This window comes from Phyllosticta citribraziliensis (assembly GCF_038025025.1).
Source record: "Phyllosticta citribraziliensis strain CPC 17464 chromosome Unknown J3D65scaffold_1, whole genome shotgun sequence".
NCBI lineage: Eukaryota > Fungi > Ascomycota > Dothideomycetes > Botryosphaeriales > Phyllostictaceae > Phyllosticta > Phyllosticta citribraziliensis.
The window spans coordinates 142,518-158,320 of record NW_027117338.1 but is presented as its reverse complement, the minus strand read 5'-3'; the positions used below and the strand labels follow the sequence as shown (position 1 = coordinate 158,320).

The window sequence follows — 15,803 nt, the reverse complement described above, 5'->3', positions numbered from 1 at the left end:
GCTAGCCAGGATTGGGTTGATGGCGATGGGCGAGGCTGGTGGCTGGTAGGTAGGCAGTCGCGCTGCAGCCTGCCGTCGTGACTGTTTGCTGTAGGCACCGCACCGGATGACTGGCTGGAATTCTCACTCTCAGACTCCAAGTCGCCACCTCTCAGCACCTCGACGCGCAGGTCAAGCAATGTCATTGGCACCACCAGCCTTAGAGCCGCCCCATCAAAGAACAGCATCTCAAACCCATTCAGTGCTAACCATTCATGACGCTGACATTGACGCAGGAAACACGAATCCAAGCGCTGCAAATCGTCGCATCTCATTCCAGCACTCCAAAAGCACAAACGCTGCAAAACTCCTCCAACGCTTGGTAAAAGACCTCTACTACTCGCTCCACGGCCCCGCGGAGGAAGACTGCCACACGGCTCTCACCGCAGGCTCCAGAAGCTCCGCCAGCTCTTCTTCAGACTGTTGCGCGCACCAAGGCCCTGCATCTCCTCGTCAGTCAACCGGCCACCAGTAGCAGCAGCAACAGGGAAAAAAAAAAGAAAAATGAACGTACCTGTCTGCCAGACCCCTGCCTCCGCATCGTCGGCAATGGCAGCTCACCCGGCTCCAACGACCTGCACTGCGCGCCCTCCACTTCCGCCTTCTGCTCTGCAGCAGCAGCAATCTCAGGCACCCCCAGCATCTCCGCCGTCACCACCTCGGGCGCGTCGTCAAGACCTTGTCCGCGCAGCCCGGCCAGCCGCCTACGCATCTTGGCCTTGGGGGCGCCTGGCGGTGTGAGCCGCGTCTCGTCCAGGTTGGCGTTGTAGCGCGGGTCGATGGTGGGTTCGGGGGGCTCGCGGCCGGTGGGGCGGATCATGTAGATGGAGGGGAGCGTTTGCTCGACGGCGAACTCAGCGTTGCCGCTGCCGACGGCGGCTGCGGTGTTGTCCGACAGGCCTGTCGAAGACGGATAGGAGGGGGATGGAGACGGAGAGCCGGCTGCTGCTTCGTGCAGCCCTCCCACCCTCTGCTCTGCCATCATCGCCTCCTCTTCTTCTTGCCGCTGCCGCGCCTCGAGCATCGACTCGCGGAACAGCGTCTCGACCTGGAACTCTGAACGATTTGCCGGGAACGAACGGCTCGACTGTCCCTCTTCCCCATACACCTCATCCTGCCGTCGTCGTCCATGCAGCACGTTGCCCAGTCCAATTACGGGGACGCCGGGACGCCGCGGCTTCACTGCCCACGGCTCCGATGCGTACAGCTCTGGCGACGGTGCTTGTGGTTGCTGCTGCGGATGCGTTTGTGGCCCTGGCCACACGGGCCGTCGACTATACGCCGGCTGCGGGAATGTGTAGGAGCGGGCGTCGTAGGCGGGCAGCTCTACCACTGCACCTCCTTGCCCCCTCTCCCTGTCATGCCTCTGCTCGCCGGGCAGATACCTGTTTTCCTCGACCACGGCATACTCGTGCACCAGGTCCATCAACTCGGCAATGATTTGGCGCTCGCGCTCGTGCGGCGTGCCGACGCCATGCGCATCTGTATCTGTCTCTTGCCCTCCTCCTGCTGCTACTGCCGATTGCGTCTCCAGCGCGTACAGCTCGGCCAGCAAGGCGTTCTTCCTCGCCGCCCTCGCGGCCGCATCGCCGTCCTGCAGCGGGAGGTGTCCAGTCCCGGAGAAGGCGAGGAAAGGGAGGCGAGGCGGGGTCTCTCCTCCTCCTCCTCCTTCAACTGTTGCTGGCACCGCTACCACGGCCGCCGACGCTGCTCTTGACCTACCAGCACTCGCACCATGCGCCACCGTCGTCGTCTCCGCTATGACAGGCAAACCACCCATCGCGCCCCGCCCCGCCGCCCCCTTACTCACCTCAACGCCTCGCCGCCGATGCACAGCCGCAACCCGCGTCTGCGCACTCGTCGAGAAGCTGCGCGGGATGCGTCCGCCCGTCAGCAGCGCCACCTCATCCTCGCCGTCTGGCCCCAGATCTCTCCCGCCACCTCTCCCGCCGTCTGCTCGTGGCGCTGTCGCCGGGCCGGTCGACGCTTCGACGCGCGCTGCAAACGACCGCCGGCTCTGCAGTTGGTGCCGGATTTGCGGCGTTTGCTGTCCGACGGCGCCGACGCCGACGCCGATGGCGAGGCTGGCTGGTGGTGTCGGTGCTGGCCCTGGTGCTGGTGCTGGGATCAAGGTTGGTGGTTGGGTTGGCCATGTCCGCCATGCGCGCGTGGGCTTTTGCGTCGTGCTGCCACTTGCACCGCCGTCATCGTTGCCGCGGAGGAGATCCTGCTCTGAGCGGTAGTCGCGGCGGCGCGCTGCACCGGCGGGCGGCTGTGACGGTGTTGCTGGTGCTGGTGCTGGTGCTGGTGCTGGTCGACGCGGTCGGCGTGCGATGCCTGTTGATCGGACGAGTTGGGGTGGTGCGCCGCTACCGCTCGTGTTGGTGTTGGTGTGTGTGGAGAAGGCGTGCATGGTTGGATGCTGGATGGATGGTTGTGTGGTGATGTAGGTAGGTTGGTAGGGTGACGGTAGGTCGTGTCCGTCTGATTTTCTGCGTGTCTGAATCCAGTCCAGTCCAGTCCAGTCCAGTCCGGTTCGTCGTTAACTTCTTTCTTTCGTTCCTCCTTTTCTCTCTTTCTCGAGGCGACAATGACAGATGGTCTTCTGCGGCCAGCCGTATCAAGTCAAGTCAAGTCGAGTCGAGTCAGTTTTTCCGTCTTGCACAAGAATAGAAGAAGAAGCGTCTTGCTGGGGGGAAATTCGCTTTTAAACTCCATTGTTGTATGCGCGGCGCGCGTTGCTCCTTTCCTTTCTTTCTTTGTTGCTTCGCGGATGCTGTGTCTGTCTGTCTGTCGGACTGTCTGGCGCTCTATGGTGGTCTAGCTGTCGCGCGGTCTGTCTGTCTTGTCGAAGGAAAACATTGGTGCTGGCGGCGGCGGTGGCAGAAGCGTTGGAGGGCTGACGAGGGACAAAGCGCATTGTCCATTGTGTGCCTGCCTGTCTTCTACTGTCTGCCTGTCGGTCTTTTGCAGAGAAAACGGGTCGAGACGAGACGAGACGTCCATCACGTCGACGACGTACGGTAGGTAGCCTAGCCAGACATGCGTGCGTGCGCTGTCGCTCGCTCGCTCGCACGTACGCATGGCTTGTCTGATTGACTGACTGACTGACTGACTGTCTGGCTGAGTGGTTGGCTGAGTGGGCGGGACGACCTTTCTGTGTTGTTTCGTCTCGGCTCGGGTGGCTCTGTCTTGCTTTCTTGCTTTCTTGGCTGATGGTAGGCAGGGAAAGAGATGAGACGAAATAAAATAGGGACATAGTCGAGCCAGCGCGCGGTCGGTTGACTTGCTGATGAAGCAAGGTAGTGCTCATTGTGCTATTGTGCCATTGTCTTTTCGATCCGGTGGGCTGTCTCCGACTCCGTCGTCCGTCGCATCGAGTCGAGTCGAGTCGAGTCGACTACGAGCATGCGTACGTGTGTGTGTGTGTTTGCATACCTACCTACGGCATGCATGTCAGCGTACGCATGATAGATGTTACACTTTCCTCTCTGCCTTCTTCCCACACTGGCCTGGGTGGTCTTTGCTCTTCACATCTTCCAGTCCGGCGCAAGTCCTGCCTCCCCGGCGACAGACTGTCGGACTGACGTCGTGACAGACAGACAGCTGACTCGCCCGCCCGCCCGTCGGCTCGGTCCCTATAGGTGCGGTAGTGGTCAGCGGTGGTCGGCCTGGTCCCGCCGCCCGCTGCCCGCCGCCCGTGCTCCGTCCGTCCGGCGTGCTAGGTGATTGGTGCGGTAGTCGGCTGGTTGGTTGGATTGCGGGGGTTGTGATTGGCTGGGGTAGGTAGGCAGGTAGATGGAGGGATGGGTAGATGGACGTGAGTGGTGTGCGAGATGCTATTGCATATAGGTACCAGGTACCGTACCGTACATATCACCGAGACATGAGCGTGTTTGGTGCGTGTGTACTCGGGGGATGCTAGTAGGTAGGTAGGTAGGTACATGTGCATGCCTGTACCTTAGGTGCATATGCAGATGCACGAGCTGGCCAGGCACCGTAAGTGGATAGGTACAGTACATGTCGAGTGCACATGTAGATGGCATGGCATGGCGTGTCAGAGCGCACGCGCGCCGACGAAGAAGAAAAATTCCCCGACAATTGAGCCCAATAAAGGTATGTGACCTACTTGCTGCTGACCGCCGTTGCGCCACTTCTCTCACTGCCCTGGGTACAGTACAATGTAACTACAACATACCTTGCCTTGCCCCTGACGCTATGCCTGCTCTGGGGATGGGGCAAATGCCGGCCGGCAGTTGAACGACCACGACATGGTAAGCGGGACACAGAGAAAGAAAAAAAAAAGTGTCAATCGTTATTCGTCTGGCCAGAGGTGTCTCCACCCCCACGCCGCAGCGCGCTGCATCTCCACAGTTTGCCTCGTCTGCTTTTTGGCTCCACTTTCTTTATTATATGTGTGTGTGGTTTGCGGCACAGCAGGCAATAGTGGTGAATGTACTTGCCTGATTGGACGCGTGGTCCTAGTCATGTCAGGAGTGCGGAGGTGGATGAGTGCAGATTGCGAGTGAGCATCGCGCGTTTGAATGGTGGTTGTGGATGGATGGGATGGCGTGGTGTTGTTGCACTCGGGGAATTCTCCACCTGCTCCATGGCGCTCTAGACTGCTGGCGCTCTACAGTGCGTGCACCCCCAGGACGTCTGTCTGCCGTCGATTTAAAGATTTTGCCGTCGCGCTCTTGATTGGCACTCGAGCGGCGTCGACACACGACAGGGACCAATATTTGGCCAGAGGGGGATTTGCATTGCGAGAGGCGGCGGGCCAATGGGACCATGGGCAATCTGGTTCGGGCAACTGGATGCGGAATTTCCCACGCAACGAGCGCACGCGGTGAGCGTGGTGGAGGTGGTGATTGGTGGTTTGGGGCGTCGGGATGGGCCGCAGCGGTGGACGAGGCACGGCGCTGCAGGGTCTGGACTGGGAGTGTTGACTCGAGGGTGGTGAAGTCGCGAGTCGGTGGTGGTGAAGAGGAGGGGGGGAACAAAGAGGTCCGAGGCAAGCGAGGCGAGGGGGGGGCGTGAGGGACGATCGATTACCTGTACTGGAGGGGGAGCGATGAGCGGCGGTGCAATTCAGGGCCCGCCCCGTCGGCTGGTGGATGACGATTCCCAACAGTCTCTGGGCCCGTCGCCAACAAAAGAACGGCATCGATGCAGTCGAAACACCAGCAGCAGACGACGTGGGCAGACTTCAGACGACTCGATCGGACGAAGCTCGCGGCCGAGTGGGCAGACGGAGGATGCGGACAGCTGCAGCCACTGGGCGACGGGCGAATAAGCCGTCGACTGCACGCGGGCCCCACCACCAGCGCGCGGCCGGAGAGCGAAAGCGGCGCGCCCTATGGATACGGTTATCGGACTGTGTGTAGAACTTCACGTCGGGCGCCAGGAATCAATTGATTGTGTGCGTCGGGCCTGGCGTCGGCGGAAGGGAAGGGAGAAGGAGTTCCCATCCATGACACGGCCAATGGCACCAGCTGCGGCGTCTTCCCCCGCATTTGAGGCTGACATCCATTGGCATACACCAATTCGACCATCATTCCTTATACATTAGCCATGACGCTCCCCGGACCCTTTGCACCATCTCCCCTCAGCCCATTGTTGCTGATTATTTAAATCCTCGTCCGTTCCCGCCAGCCCACGCACGCTGCGCCGCTTCGCATCACTGGCTTCTACTTCTCTCAAACCTCGCTCGCGTCTGACGTCCATCCGAACTGCGGCCATCCAATCTTTCTCCTCTTCAACTTGTCCCCGACTCCACCTCTCGGCGCGACCTGTACCTATATATCCGTCCGACCATCCTCCCTCCTTTAACCAAGCTCCCGCACCGACTCTCTCCTTCTCCTCGCCTTCTTCGTCCTTCTCCACAGCCGCCGCCATGTCCGACGGAAACGTAAAGCCTCCCACCGGCCCCGTCGTCGCCGAAGCACACGCCGTCGACACCTTCCACGTGCCCGAGGCTCTTTTCGCGTGAGTGTTGCTCTCGTTGTTGATTTTTACAGCCCGGTGCAGGTCGCCCATGGCGGGGGGTTCTGCGCGTCAGGTCGTCACACCCGCGCCGCCAAACGGAACCCCGCGCGCCCTGGCCCAAGTCGCCGGCACCGCCAACCACGCCCTGCAGCAAGAGCAAGCTGACGGCCTGCCGCAGAAAGCACCCCAGCAAACCCCATCTCGACGGCCTCGACCACTACAAGCAGTTGTACAAGGAGTCGATCGAGCAGCCCAACCAGTTTTGGGGCCGGCTAGCACGCGAGCTGCTCACCTGGGAGCGCGATTTCCAGACGGTCCACTCGGGCAGCCTCGAGCACGGCGACAATGCCTGGTTCCTCGAGGGCCGCCTCAACGCCTCGTTCAACTGCGTCGACCGCCACGCCATCAAGAACCCGGACAAGCCCGCCATCATCTACGAGGCCGACGAGTACAATGAGGGCCGCACCATCTCCTACGGCGAGCTGCTGCGCGAGGTGAGCAAGCTGGCATACGTCCTCAAGTCCATGGGCGTGCGCAAAGGCGACACGGTGGCCCTGTACCTGCCCATGATCCCCGAGGCCGTCATATCTTTCCTGGCCTGCTCGCGCATCGGCGCCGTCCACTCGGTCATTTTCGCCGGCTTCTCGTCCGACTCGCTGCGGGATCGCATCGTCGACGCGAACAGCAAGGTCATCATCACCACGGACGAGGGCAAGCGCGGCGGCAAGGTCATTGGCACCAAGAAGATTGTCGACGAGGCCCTCAAGCAGTGCCCCAACGTCTCACACTGCCTGGTGTACAAGCGCACCGGCTCCGACGTGCCGTGGACCCCCGGCCGTGACTACTGGTGGCACGACGAGGTTGAAAAATACCCCGCCTACATTGCGCCCGAGTCCATGAGCTCCGAGGACCCCCTGTTCTTGCTCTACACCTCCGGCTCGACGGGCAAGCCCAAGGGCGTCATGCACACGACTGGCGGATACTTGCTTGGCGCGGCGGCCACGGGCAAGTACGTGTTTGACATTCATGACAGCGACAGATTTTTCTGCGGTGGTGACGTTGGCTGGATTACTGGACACACGTACGTCGTTTACGCGCCGCTGCTGCTCGGTGTCGCGACGGTCGTCTTTGAAGGTACCCCGGCGTACCCCGACTTTTCGCGCTACTGGGACGTGGTGGAGAAGCATGCCGTGACGCAATTCTACGTTGCCCCGACTGCGCTGCGGTTGCTGAAGCGCGCCGGAGACCACCACGTGAAGCACCAGATGAAGCACCTGCGCGTGCTCGGCTCCGTCGGCGAGCCCATTGCGGCCGAGGTGTGGAAGTGGTACTTCGAAATCGTCGGCAAGGAGGAGGCGCACATTGTCGACACTTATTGGCAGACGGAGACTGGCTCCCACGTCATCACTCCCCTTGGCGGCGTGACGCCCACCAAGCCCGGAAGTGCGTCGCTCCCATTCTTTGGCATTGAGCCGGCCATCATCGACCCCGTGTCGGGCGAGGAGATTCACGGCAACGACGTCGAGGGCGTGCTGGCGTTCAAGCAGGCGTGGCCCAGCATGGCGCGCACGGTGTGGGGAGCGCACAAGCGCTACCTGGAGACATACCTCAAGGTCTACAAGGGCTACTACTTTACGGGCGACGGAGCCGGGCGTGACCACGAGGGATACTACTGGATTCGGGGTCGTGTCGATGACGTCGTCAACGTGTCGGGACACCGGCTGTCGACGGCAGAGATTGAGGCCGCGTTGATAGAGCACCGTAAGTTTTGACCGTTTTGGGAGAGTACACCGAGCTGACAACTTTGCACAGCCATTGTCGCGGAGGCGGCGGTTGTGGGCATCAATGACGAGCTGACGGGGCAGGCCGTCAACGCCTTTGTGTCGCTCAAGAACGGCAACGAGGTGACGGAGCAGACCAAGAAGGATCTGATTCTGCAGGTCCGAAAGTCTATTGGGCCATTTGCGGCTCCCAAGGCGGTGTTTGTGGTGTCAGACCTGCCCAAGACGCGGTCTGGCAAGATCATGAGGCGGATTCTGCGCAAGATCTTGGCCGGGGAGGAGGATCAGCTTGGCGATACGTCGACGGTGAGTGATGCTATTAATCAGCCCTCCGACGGGCGAGTGAAGACGGCAGCTGACGACGATGCTTGGCAGCTTTCGGATCCGAGCGTTGTGGATAAGATAATCGAGACGGTGCACGCGAGCAGGAAGAAGTAGGTTGGGGGAGAGATACCCGGTACAGTGTGAATAGTGCGGTGTGGATAGTGTAGGCACATGCGGATGGATGTACAGTGTAGGTACGCTACAGTACGGTAGGCGGTTGGACGGGGAACGGGAGGCTGGCGTTTGGTCTGGATATCACCTCAGGTAGCAAGGAACATGCAATGAAGGCTGCATTCCCGCCCCGCGTTTCCAGTGCTAGCACCACCGCAGTGTCGTGCATGCCAAGCAGCACTGCCGCCCTCTAAGCCATCGTCCGCCGCCCGCGTCCCTGTGTTTTCATAAACCGCCGCCTCGCTCCCAGAGCTTCGACAAACCCAAATCCCCAAATGCCAATATAGAACTGCAGCTCGAGTCGACCGATCCCTCGTCCTCCTCTCTCAGCACCCCGGTCGACGATCTCCGCCGCCATGCGCCTCCTCCGCGCTGCGGCCTCGACTGCTTGCGTCGTCGTCGCCGCCCTCCCCACACTGGGCCACGCAAGCTCATTCGCCCGAAACCCACTCAACGCCCTCGAGGTCCTCCGCAACCCCAGCTTCCACACCTATAACCACCGCGTCACCGCCCTCTCGCACTTTGACCTGTCCTTTGACTTGCGCAATGGCGCCGAGCTCGTGCGCCTGGCCTTGGAACCCAACCACGACATTCTCGCCGACGACGCCACCGTCGAGTACCTTGGCCCCGACGGCCAGGTCACCCGCAGAGAGGCCATTGACCGCCTGGACCACAAGGTCTACAAGGGACGCACATGGGTCAGGAACGAAGAGTCGACCACTTGGCACGAAAGAGGATGGGCTCGCATCTCGGTTCGCAGAGATGGCGTGCGGCCGCTCTTTGAGGGTGTCTTTGCCATCGACTACGACCACCACCACGTGCAGATGAGCTCCAGCTACACGCAGACAAAACATGCCATGGACCCGGCGCTGGAAGATGCCGACGACGAGTTCATGGTCGTCTGGCGCGACTCGGACATTTCTGCCACCCCCTATCACTACGGCCACGACGAGCTGAGGAAGCGAGGCCTCGATGACCACTTTGCCTGCCAGGCCGACGCGCTGTCTTTCAACACCGACCCGAATCACGCCGTCCTGGCTCCCCTGCTCAAGCGCGAGGAAGGCTTCTGGGGCGCTGACTCCATGACAAACTTGTTTTCTAAACGTCAGATTGACACTCAGCCTGGCGGAAACAGCGCCGGTGTCAATCTCGTTTCGAGCATTGGTCAGACGTCTGGCTGTCCGACCTCCCGAAAGGTCGCTCTTGTTGGCGTTGCCACGGACTGCACCTACACTGGATCCTTCAACTCGTCCGAAACCGCGCGTCAAAACGTCATTAGCGTCATCAACTCGGCTTCTGACTTGTACGAGACGACGTTCAACATCACGCTCGGCCTGCGCAACTTGACCGTCAGCGATGCAAACTGCCCGGGAACGCCTCAGCAGGCGACCATGTGGAATCAAGCATGTGCCGACAGCATTACCATCCAGGACCGCCTCAACATGTTTTCCGATTGGAGGGGCAACCGGCCGGACACCAACTCGCATTGGACTCTGCTAACCACGTGCAACACGGGCCAGGCCGTCGGTCTAGCCTGGCTGGGCCAGGCGTGCGTGCAAGGTGTGGAAAGTGGAGGAAACTCGTCCACGGGAAGTGGTGGCTCTTCCGGTTCCAGTTCCGGGGAGACGGTTGCGAGCGCAAACGTTGTCGCGCGGACCAATACCGAATGGCAGGTCGTTGCGTAAGTCAAGCTTCCCAGCCAAGCCCAACCTTGAGTCAAACTCAAAGAAGCTTATAACATCCCAGTCACGAAACCGGGCACACGTTCGGTGCTGTCCACGACTGCACCAGCCAGACCTGTTCAGACAGCGGCGTTGTCAACTCGCAGCAATGCTGTCCGCTCAGCTCGGACACTTGCGATGCTGGCGAGCAGTACATTATGAATCCGTCCACTGCGCGAGGCATTACCAAGTTCAGCCCCTGCTCCATTGGAAACATCTGCAGTGCCATGGGCCGGAACAGCGTCAAGACGAGCTGCTTCACCAACAACAGGGGCGTCACCTTGATTTCTGGCCAACAGTGCGGCAACGGCATCGTCGAAGAAGGCGAAGACTGCGACTGTGGCGGCACTGATGGCTGCGCCAACAACCCTTGCTGCGATGCCACCACGTGCAAATTCAAGAGCGGTGCCGTGTGCGACGACTCGAACGAAGACTGCTGCCGAGGTTGCCAGTTTGCCTCGAACGGTACCGTTTGCCGCGCATCGACCGGGCAGTGTGATCCTCAGGAGGTCTGCACCGGCGACTCGGCCTACTGCCCCGTCGACTCGAATGCCGAGGACGGCACAAAATGTGGCGACGGCCTCAAGTGCTCCAGCGGGCAGTGCACGAGCAGAGACCAGCAGTGCAAGACGGCGCTGGGAGCATACACGCAGGGCACCAATGACACGTACGCCTGCAACCACCAAACGTGCCAGATCAGCTGCGCCAGCCCGGAGTTCGGCGCCAACGTGTGTTACAACCTGCAGCAGAACTTCCTCGACGGCACCGAGTGCGGCGGCGGCGGGCACTGCCGCAACGGGCGCTGCGCGGGCTCGTCGACGGCCAAGGAAATCGGCTCCTGGATCCAGGACCACAAGGGCATCGTCATCGGCGTCTGCGTGGCCATTGGCGCGCTCCTGCTTCTCTCCATCTTCGGCTGCATCTCGCGCCGCGTGCGCCGCCGCTCCGCCAACCGCCGCGCGAAGACGGCGCCGCCCTGGATCCCGCAGCCTCCGCCGCCGGGCATGGCCATGGGCCCTGGCCCTGGCCCTGGCATCCCGCCTCATGCCCACGGCGCTCCTCCTGGCGCCGCCCCCTTTCCTCCCCCGCACATGCCGCGCAGCCCCATGCCCTGGGCTCCAAACAGCGCTGCCGGCCGCCACACGCCCGACAGCCAGCGCCCCTTTGCCACTGACCGCGGCAGCGTCTCGGCCGGCACCAACAGCTACACGGGCAGCTGGCATAGTGGCGCGCCTGCGCAGCCGCCGCCGCCGCCTGTGCCCATGCATGTGCCGCCCGCGTACAGCAGTATGCGGTATGCGTGATGAGGTATTCGTGATGCGGGCAAGCGCGCATGCGCCATGTGGGTTGGGGAAAAGTTTTCTTCTTTTGGTTCGTTTTGGTGTTGGATTTGGGTTTTGCTGCATAGCTGGAAGTTGCATAGAGAGAGAGAGAGAGAGAGAGAGAGAGAGAGATGGATGGGGGTTGCGGAGCGTGGAGTGAATGGCAGATAGCAGGAGAGGAAAGGAGAGACGCATGGCACGCACGCACGTTGGTTGTTAACGGCGGTGCCGGGACGGTTTACGTAGCAGTAGCACAGCATGCATGGATGGATGATGCATGGATGGATGGACCCATTGGGAGAAGGGAGGTTCTCACTTTCTCAGTCTCTTTTTGCATATGCATCTCATCATCACTTCTTTGTCCTTTCCTTCTTTCCTTCCTTTCCTCTTCTTCAACCTTCTCCGAAGCATCGATTTGTTATTTGTACTAGCTGTTACTGTCATAGCTATGGCCATGGCTACGGCTGGTCTGCATTTTCCCTTTTCTCTTTCGCGCCTGTCTATCTTTCTACACACCTACCTACATACTTTACCTACCTCTCTATACCTCATCTTAATACATCACTTATTCCTTATTCCTTACCACTTACCACTCATCTAACCCCTCCCCTAGCCCTTAAATATCTAGCTTCATCTACGTCGCTTCTATCTGATATATATAATTATACATATAACTTTCTAACTTACCTATCCTATCGTCTTTCCACGATTGCATGTGATGTGAATCAAGTTGTGTGTGGATATCTTGTACAACTGGCAGCGGCGGCGGCGGCGGTGGTGGTGTTGGTAGTAGTAGTAGTAGCAGTAGTAGTAGTAGTAGTAGTAGTAGTAGTAGCAGCATTTTCGCCGAGCAGGCACGAATTATACACGTCAGGCACATTATTCAGAGCCACCCCCACCCAGCTACATAGGTAGCCAGCCAGCCAGCTGTGTACCCACAGCTCTCTGGAGAGCTCGTTCATGCCGTCGTCCGTCCGTCATCACCCCGCCCGCCCGCCCGCCCACCTCTTCTCTTCTCTTCTCGTCCCATTCTACTTCACTTTTTCCCCCGTTTCGACTCCCACAGAGCGAGCATCTATCTCCACCAAGTAAGTCAACGCGAGCGCCTTGTAGCCAGCTGGCATCTTCGTCATCACTGTCATTCATTTTGCCTTAGTTTGCTGCTTTTAGTGCAGACATGGCGCTACGGTCACATCCGTTGCTACCCCATAGTCGCCCAGCTCACCACAAAAGAAGTAGAGGAAGAAGCACAAGCAGCCCGAGACATCATCAAACTGCCCAAATAAACGAAAACAAAAAAAAAGCCATATATTTTAATCCGCGCTACCAGCGCCACCATAGCATACCATACCAGTAAATAAGCAGATGCCGCAATGGGAAAACCCAAGCAGCGACGAAAAAAGGGGAAAGGAAGGAGAGAAAGAAAGGAAAGAAAGAAAGGGCAGAAACAGTTACAGGGGTATCTCATCTCGACTCGACTCGACTCATTCCGTCTCGTCTAACGACGCAACACAACAACACAACGCAACGTCCTCAAAACGCCATCGCCTCCAACCTACCTACACCCCCTCCCCAGCCCTCACCCCCGGCGGCAGCGGCAGCGGCAGCGCATGCGGCCCCCCGCCCCCCAGCGCACCGAACCCCACAACGCCCACTGCCGAGCCAGCACCAGCACCAGCGCCAGCAGCAGCATTCGTCCCCTTCCTCCCCACGAACCCGCGGCGATTGCGGCCCGTGCGGCCGCGCCCGAACCAGTTGTACTTGAGCTCGGCCGCGAGGCGCTCCATGAGGGCCTGCGCCTCGTCGCCGGAGCGCAGGCTGATGACGATGCTGACGCACTGCAGCATGCGCGCGACCGTCTCCATGACCTTGGCTGTGTCCATCGGGGGAGGGTGGCGCGCCGGCGGCGCGGTGGAGGAGGAGGATGATGTTGCTGTCGTTGTTGCTGTTGCGGGTGTGGCGGCTCGTGGGGGTTGTTGGTGGTGGTGGGCTTGATGTTGTTGCTGTTGTTGTTGCTGGAAGCTGGCGTAGCTGCTGCCGCCGCCGCCGTAGTGGTGGCTGGGCGTGTACGTGTTGTGTGGGTTGGAGCGCGCCCGCACGTGGCCGTGGTGGTGCACCGTCGACGGGAGACTGTGAAAAGATCCGGCCGACGTGTTGGACGTGGCGCGCGACCGCGAGTTGGAGCTGAACGTTTGCGAGTAGGACGACGAGGTCGATTCGAGAATGTTGGACGCCGAGTTGTGGCTGTGTGATGTCGAGTTGGGCCAGCCGCTGTCGCCTAGCGACGTCGAGGTGCCGGGTCGCTGGGGCCCGGGCGAGGCGTGGGAGAAGGACGGCGCGTCGGACGACGATTGCGAGTCGGCCAGACCGACGTTGATGTTTTCGAGCGAGAGACGAGAGAATATGGCCATGAGAGCTTCATTGCGAGGAAGAATGACCGTGTCGCGAAAGGCAAGGAGCGTCAGTCGGCGGACATCGAGCTCCTCGCCCACTGTCGGGATCGATTTGCATCTTGAAAGACCCTCGTCCGAGTCTGCGCGACTCCTGTTTGGTAGGGATGCCCCCCAGAAGCCAGCGGCCTCCTTGGGATTCATGATGCCCCTGCCTTTGAACTCCATATCCAACGGGAGGAATACAGCCTGCATGAACGGCAAAATGGTGCAGAGCACCACGGTCCACATGTCGACCAGACGCGGGACAAGGCGATCATCCGGCACGTGTCGCAGAGTCTGGTCAAGCGATCCAAAGCCAGTCTGCAATAGCTCCGCCAAATCCTCAATAATGATGATGGGGGCCTGACGCTGGATGCAACGTCTGAGGTGTATCGACACCAACGCGTTAAAGTCCTCAATCGGAGGCCGAGGATCTTCGCCCTCGAATATGAGCAGCACGCGCGCCTTTATCAGTGGCCACGCATCGTCAGGGGTCATTCCAGGAAGCCCAAAGATCGAGCCCAAATTGGCCACCGAGGTCAGGGGAGTGTCGAGAGCAAGTCCTGCAGACAAGAGCCCCTGGGATGGCACCGAAGTGCTCAACGCCGTTGCGCTGGGCCAATCCGTGCGATCAATCTCAATCGAAGCATCTCCTCTTCGATACGTCGTCTCCATGGTTTCGGTTGAAGTGGCATGCGATTTGGCCTCCTTTTCTTCCTTTTTCTTCTGGCGCAGCCCGCGACCACCATGTCTGAGGTCAAGCCCGGTCATGGACTGGGCAAAAGAAGTCGAGTGGCCAGGAGAATTTGGCGCAGCAAAGTTGTACAGCGGCTGTGGAGCGTTGGGGTCCGTTGGCTTGGAATTGCTGCTGGCAGAGGACAGCGGAAGGTGGTGATGGTCATCCTTGAGCTTGTGCTTCTGCCGCGACAAGAAGTGATGGCGGTGCTTTTCCTTTTCCTTCTCCGTCGCCTTGTCCCCGGGAACCAGCGTGGACGTCGACGCGTTGGCGGTAGAGTAGAGCGAGGCAGCAGAGAGACTGGGGTCCACAAGGCTGGTCGTAGACTGGTTCACCAGCTTGCTCAGCGAGGGGGAGCTGTACATGCCCGGCCGATTTGGGGAGGGCAGAGTCGGCGCCTTTTTGTCCTTGTCTTCCTTTTCCTTGTCCTTGGAGATGCCGATGCTCTTGGGCTTGGAAAAGAGCTTCATCTTGGATTTCTCCTTGACGGGCTTGAAATCGCCTATGACGGCCGGGGACATGGGGCGCGAGCTTGCAAACGGGCCCACGGCGGGCGAGGCAAGCGGGCTCTTTGGAAACACCATGCTCGCGGCGGCCGTGGCGGCGCCCTGTTGTGATCCAGGCAGACCATTTTGATGTTGGACCGAGCCCGCGCCCACACTCAGCAGTGGCACGGTAGGCCCGGGCGACGAGGGCTTTCGCCTGGCGGGAGGGGCGTTTGCGGGGGAGGCAGGTTCGGGGACGGTGGTAGAGCGCTTGCGGTGGTGTTGAGTGTCGTGGGATTGCGCGTGCATGGCAGCCTGCGCGGCGATTTGCGAGGCGGTGAGGTTGGACATGTTGGAGACATTGGACGACGAGGCCGTGGGCAGAGAGGGCTCGAAGAAGCCCTGCGAGTGCTGGCGGGGTCGGTGACCCAAGTGCGAGGGCGGCCTGTCGCGGGCGGGATTGAGATTGGGATGGTCGGAGAGGGAGGGCGCGACGGTGGCGGTCGAGTGGTAGTGGTGGAGAGGAGGGGGTTGTGGTTGTTGGCGGACGACGGAGACGGTCCTGCGCGAGGCATCCGAATCGGAAGAGTCGCCGTCGTAGTATGCGTGGCCAGCCGTAGGCACAGATGGAGGGCCGTGGGGGCGGGAGGATGGCGGCGGCTGCGGCGGCGGCGACGCCAGCTGCGACCGGGGCGACGAGGTGGCCATTGTATCAGTCCATGGTAGTGAAGAGGTGGTGGAGGAGTTGGACGTCGGGTCGGCCTGAGACGAGACGAGACGAGGTTTGGTTGTCGCTGTCTTCGC

At 60.4% G+C, this 15,803-nt stretch overlaps 9 protein-coding genes across 9 annotated transcripts; 5 read left to right on the top strand and 4 right to left on the bottom strand.

The window, feature by feature from the left end:
- Positions 1-405: 405 nt before the first annotated feature.
- On the bottom strand, positions 406-2,599 carry J3D65DRAFT_2912 (uncharacterized protein). The gene has a single exon (XM_066795147.1). The coding sequence runs from the start codon at positions 2,450-2,452 to the stop codon at positions 497-499; it is 1,956 nt and encodes a 651-aa protein (XP_066659266.1). The 5' UTR covers positions 2,453-2,599; the 3' UTR covers positions 406-496.
- J3D65DRAFT_608271 (uncharacterized protein) lies at positions 2,540-3,219 on the top strand. The gene has a single exon (XM_066798561.1). The coding sequence runs from the start codon at positions 2,764-2,766 to the stop codon at positions 3,064-3,066; it is 303 nt and encodes a 100-aa protein (XP_066659265.1). The 5' UTR covers positions 2,540-2,763; the 3' UTR covers positions 3,067-3,219.
- Positions 3,220-3,318: 99 nt separating this feature from the next.
- On the top strand, positions 3,319-3,823 carry J3D65DRAFT_2929 (uncharacterized protein). Its single transcript, XM_066795156.1, has one exon. It carries the CDS (start codon positions 3,514-3,516, stop codon positions 3,766-3,768), a length of 255 nt encoding a protein of 84 aa, XP_066659264.1. The 5' UTR covers positions 3,319-3,513; the 3' UTR covers positions 3,769-3,823.
- Positions 3,824-4,620: 797 nt separating this feature from the next.
- Positions 4,621-5,252, bottom strand: J3D65DRAFT_2901 (uncharacterized protein). The gene has a single exon (XM_066795146.1). It carries the CDS (start codon positions 5,204-5,206, stop codon positions 4,673-4,675), a length of 534 nt encoding a protein of 177 aa, XP_066659263.1. The 5' UTR covers positions 5,207-5,252; the 3' UTR covers positions 4,621-4,672.
- A 683-nt stretch (positions 5,253-5,935) lies between these two features.
- On the top strand, positions 5,936-8,253 carry J3D65DRAFT_681940 (uncharacterized protein; the record flags this gene model as incomplete). The annotated part of the gene is made up of 4 exons (XM_066803747.1): positions 5,936-6,027; positions 6,206-7,788; positions 7,840-8,114; positions 8,184-8,253. 4 exons carry the CDS (start codon positions 5,936-5,938, stop codon positions 8,244-8,246), a joined length of 2,013 nt encoding a protein of 670 aa, XP_066659262.1. The 3' UTR covers positions 8,247-8,253.
- A 406-nt stretch (positions 8,254-8,659) lies between these two features.
- Positions 8,660-11,328, top strand: J3D65DRAFT_643289 (ADAM 8 precursor; the record flags this gene model as incomplete). The annotated part of the gene is made up of 4 exons (XM_066802078.1): positions 8,660-9,984; positions 10,050-10,077; positions 10,099-11,208; positions 11,266-11,328. 4 exons carry the CDS (start codon positions 8,660-8,662, stop codon positions 11,326-11,328), a joined length of 2,526 nt encoding a protein of 841 aa, XP_066659261.1.
- A 138-nt stretch (positions 11,329-11,466) lies between these two features.
- Positions 11,467-12,325, top strand: J3D65DRAFT_2734 (uncharacterized protein). The gene has a single exon (XM_066794985.1). It carries the CDS (start codon positions 11,605-11,607, stop codon positions 12,259-12,261), a length of 657 nt encoding a protein of 218 aa, XP_066659260.1. The 5' UTR covers positions 11,467-11,604; the 3' UTR covers positions 12,262-12,325.
- A 25-nt stretch (positions 12,326-12,350) lies between these two features.
- J3D65DRAFT_608256 (uncharacterized protein) lies at positions 12,351-12,973 on the bottom strand. The gene has a single exon (XM_066798560.1). It carries the CDS (start codon positions 12,812-12,814, stop codon positions 12,548-12,550), a length of 267 nt encoding a protein of 88 aa, XP_066659259.1. The 5' UTR covers positions 12,815-12,973; the 3' UTR covers positions 12,351-12,547.
- On the bottom strand, positions 12,906-15,707 carry J3D65DRAFT_663304 (HbrB-like-domain-containing protein; the record flags this gene model as incomplete). The annotated part of the gene is made up of 1 exon (XM_066802653.1): positions 12,906-15,707. The coding sequence occupies one exon, from the start codon at positions 15,705-15,707 to the stop codon at positions 12,906-12,908; it is 2,802 nt and encodes a 933-aa protein (XP_066659258.1).
- Between the last annotated feature and the right edge of the window lie 96 nt (positions 15,708-15,803).

Bases quoted from the DNA above. Each gene is read 5' to 3' on its own strand.
- J3D65DRAFT_2912 (XM_066795147.1), bottom strand. From the start codon at position 2,452: ATGCACGCCTTCTCCACACACACCAACACCAACACGAGCGGTAGCGGC.
- J3D65DRAFT_608271 (XM_066798561.1), top strand. From the start codon at position 2,764: ATGCGCGGCGCGCGTTGCTCCTTTCCTTTCTTTCTTTGTTGCTTCGCG.
- J3D65DRAFT_2929 (XM_066795156.1), top strand. From the start codon at position 3,514: ATGTTACACTTTCCTCTCTGCCTTCTTCCCACACTGGCCTGGGTGGTC.
- J3D65DRAFT_2901 (XM_066795146.1), bottom strand. From the start codon at position 5,206: ATGCCGTTCTTTTGTTGGCGACGGGCCCAGAGACTGTTGGGAATCGTC.
- J3D65DRAFT_2734 (XM_066794985.1), top strand. From the start codon at position 11,605: ATGCATGGATGGATGATGCATGGATGGATGGACCCATTGGGAGAAGGG.
- J3D65DRAFT_608256 (XM_066798560.1), bottom strand. From the start codon at position 12,814: ATGAGATACCCCTGTAACTGTTTCTGCCCTTTCTTTCTTTCCTTTCTT.